At 41.3% G+C, this 3,062-nt stretch overlaps 1 protein-coding gene across 1 annotated transcript; it reads right to left on the bottom strand.

Moving 5' to 3' along the window:
* Positions 1-246: 246 nt before the first annotated feature.
* On the bottom strand, positions 247-1,822 carry LOC140203654 (probable G-protein coupled receptor 139). Its single transcript, XM_072269701.1, has 2 exons — positions 1,753-1,822; positions 247-1,148 (listed from the first exon to the last, which is right to left on the bottom strand). The coding sequence occupies exons 1-2, from the start codon at positions 1,820-1,822 to the stop codon at positions 247-249; spliced, it is 972 nt and encodes a 323-aa protein (XP_072125802.1).
* Between the last annotated feature and the right edge of the window lie 1,240 nt (positions 1,823-3,062).

Genomic DNA, 3,062 nt, shown 5'->3' with positions numbered 1-3,062 from the left:
ACTTAGGACAATCCGTACAGAAGAACTCATCAAAGGACACTAAGATTTCTGTGATATTGTAAATTATATTCTGAAAGAGAATTTTCATTAACCATTATTGTTCTTCCGGCTTGACCACAGTGTGGTTCTGTGAGGACGTGGTAGAGATGGCCAGCACTCCATTTGTGTAGAAATATAGTGCATAGTGAAAGAATAAAGACAGGAGGATTCTCTCGAACAACTGTGTTCGAAAAGTGCTTAATTGCTTTACTTTCCAATTATCAGATTAAGTAAATACTTAAACCCATTTTTAAATTCATCTCTGAACTTTCTTTGAGTGCCTGCATAAATACATGTGTTGGTGCAGCAGCTCAGAAGTAGCAACATGACTCCGGTTTCCTGGAGAATGAATCTTGGATTGCTGGGGCTTGAACCGGTCGAATAGTTGCTGTTTGTAAACTGAACAAATAAAAAATTTACAACACGAGTCGCCCATAACACGATGAAACTTCCCGAGATAGTGAAGAGTAAAACAATAGACTTCCTTCGACTCTCCATTTCTGAGTCCTTCTGTTTCTCTCCATTACTGTGAACCCGGAGTCTCTTGCGGGCTCTGCTCGCTGCTAGAATGTGCCTAACGGTGAGTACGCTGAGCAGCAACATCAGTATGAAAGGCACACACGGATTTAAGATGTAGTCAATACAATTAAATACTGTCCATAAAATATTGTAATAAAAACTTAACCTAAAGTTGCAGAACCACTGGACATTATTGACTATGTACAAGGGCTCAATTGCAAAGTACATAGGGATATTTTTCACAAAAGACAGGACGGAAACCATTCCTATAACAATAGCAGCCGTTGTCTCGGTGCAATACTTCGTTTTTAGCTTTTGCCAGCAAATCGCCACAAACCGATCAAATGTGAAGGCGACAGTTAACCAGACGGAGCTGTCCTTGGTTGCAGAGACGAGAGCAATTCGAAGTCTGCAGACTGGAGTGGCTTGGAGAAACAGAACGGGGAAATACAACCTACAGACCCTGTGTAATATCACCGCCGTGATGAGCACCAGAAGATCCGTCACTGCCATACCAACCAGGTACCGAGTGATACACCGAGAGGGACCACACCTTCCACGCGACAGGATAACAATCGTCACCAAATTACCTGATTCAACAAAAAAAAACATTCAAGTTCCTTGGTCTGTGGCATTCTAGTTGCATTGTAAATTTAAGAAATGCACTACCCAACAGGACGGACACAATTACATTTAGAATGGCATAAAGTCGTTCAACTCGCTCAGTGCAAGTCGCGGAAGTTTGGGTTTGCCTTGGGAATATGCAAATCTAAGAGATCTTGGAACAATTTCCACACACACTTTTATGTAGTTTCTTAAGGCGGTGAGTGAAAATGGAGGAGACAGCTGTCAGTGGAAACTGAAATCACAATAGCAAACGTTGGGACAGATCTCCCTGAATACATCCGCATCAGTCCTGCAGTTATCAGATAACTGAAAATTCTACACAATATCTTCTCAAATGTTGGCGAAGAAGTTAATGATATCGAATTCTCATACCACAATTAATTTCAATAATCCTATCATATTAGAATTCTTGGCATTGCATGACGGAGATAACATTAACATGCTCCACGAATGGAGCTAATCGGAATATATAAATACACCTGCACGAATACGGGAAGATACCCTGTTGACTAACTATCGACTCTCAACTCGATTGAATGCAACAAAAATCAATTATTCCGTCCATACCTTGGACTCCAACCGCTGCCAGAACAGGGTAATAAATAGCGTACAGAAAGCCCGCCCCGTTTCCATGCATCGTTTTTCAGAAGCTATGAAATTTTCCAGAGCTGTAGGAAACTCGACACTGTGTGAAATGTCTAGGCTCACCTAAAAATGGTTGGAAATCCTCTACGGGCCGATTAAGCCCTATCACCCGTCATATTTTTTATACCCCTGAGATAAACAACGTAAAATTTTCGTCTGTTTTTTTTTTATCCTACATTGTGTATTAAATACTGTTGTGAGAATATTAAGTCTATGCAGAGGTAAACAACATAGGATATGGACATAATAATGGAAATGATCGCGACATTTTAACCTCAGCTATCCGGCCGTCTTCTACTCCAACCACTAGACCACATATTATGAAATGACCTTTTCGTTCTACACCCTTAATGTTGTAAAAGCTACATCTATGATTCTGTGATTTTATGCTAACATTCTCAACTAAAAACAGAACATTATGGGAATATGCAGTAGATCGGGAGACTTGCAACTTAATAAATGATTCAAAATATGTGACTTCCAAAGGTTGGAAAGAAGACAGGTCAAAACTTAAAGTGCCAAAACATGAGCACTCATAATTGGAGGATAGCAAGCACATTAAACGTTAACACAAACAAACAAGAATCAGCACTCAAAGAAAGTACAAATATAATTGGCATGTAGTGATCACGACAGATGCCGAAACAAACACCATCATCCATGCGGGACCAAGCTACCAACCCACTGTCGGAGACTTCTAAGTATACATATATGCCCTGGTTCTGTGCGAAAGCGGGAAACACTACATTGCGCATAAGTTTCACTTGGGCCAATAAAAGGAAGGGAAGAGTAAATGGAGCAGACATTGTGCGAGCGACCATTGTTGAAATGAAACAGGACTAGATTGTGGAACTGAGGCTCAGGAAGTTTCGGCGAAAAGCTGAGAAGGCCAAGGCTCAGAAGGCGATTTCAAATGGACTTTGCTTGAGGTCTGACACTTGAATGGCTTCGGCAAACAGGCACAACTGAGTGGCAAGTAGGAACCCGTAATTGCATGAACAAGTCGCTAGTTTAAAAGGTACCATGTTATAGTTAATTAAATAAAGTCGGAATGCACGATCAGGTGATGTGCATAGAAGCATGGTGGTGGAGCTGGTGGACGCCATTGTGGTTCCTTGTGGCCATTTCAGCAGCGGATGGTTGTTCCAGCAATTTGGTCTCAAAGTTGGTCTGAAATCTGAGCTTCAAACTCTACGATGCACCAGGAAGGGTTAGAGATACCTGGACACCGT

The sequence above is a fragment of the Mobula birostris genome, chromosome 10 (genome assembly GCF_030028105.1).
Source record: "Mobula birostris isolate sMobBir1 chromosome 10, sMobBir1.hap1, whole genome shotgun sequence".
Classification (NCBI taxonomy): Eukaryota; Metazoa; Chordata; class Chondrichthyes; order Myliobatiformes; family Myliobatidae; genus Mobula; species Mobula birostris.
This window is presented reverse-complemented; position numbering and strand designations above follow the sequence as displayed.

Bases quoted from the DNA above. Each gene is read 5' to 3' on its own strand.
- LOC140203654 (XM_072269701.1), bottom strand. From the start codon at position 1,822: ATGCATGGAAACGGGGCGGGCTTTCTGTACGCTATTTATTACCCTGTT. The intron at 1,149-1,752 runs GTATGGACGGAA...TTGTTGAATCAG, and splicing joins GGCAGCGGTTGGAGTCCAAG to GTAATTTGGTGACGATTGTT.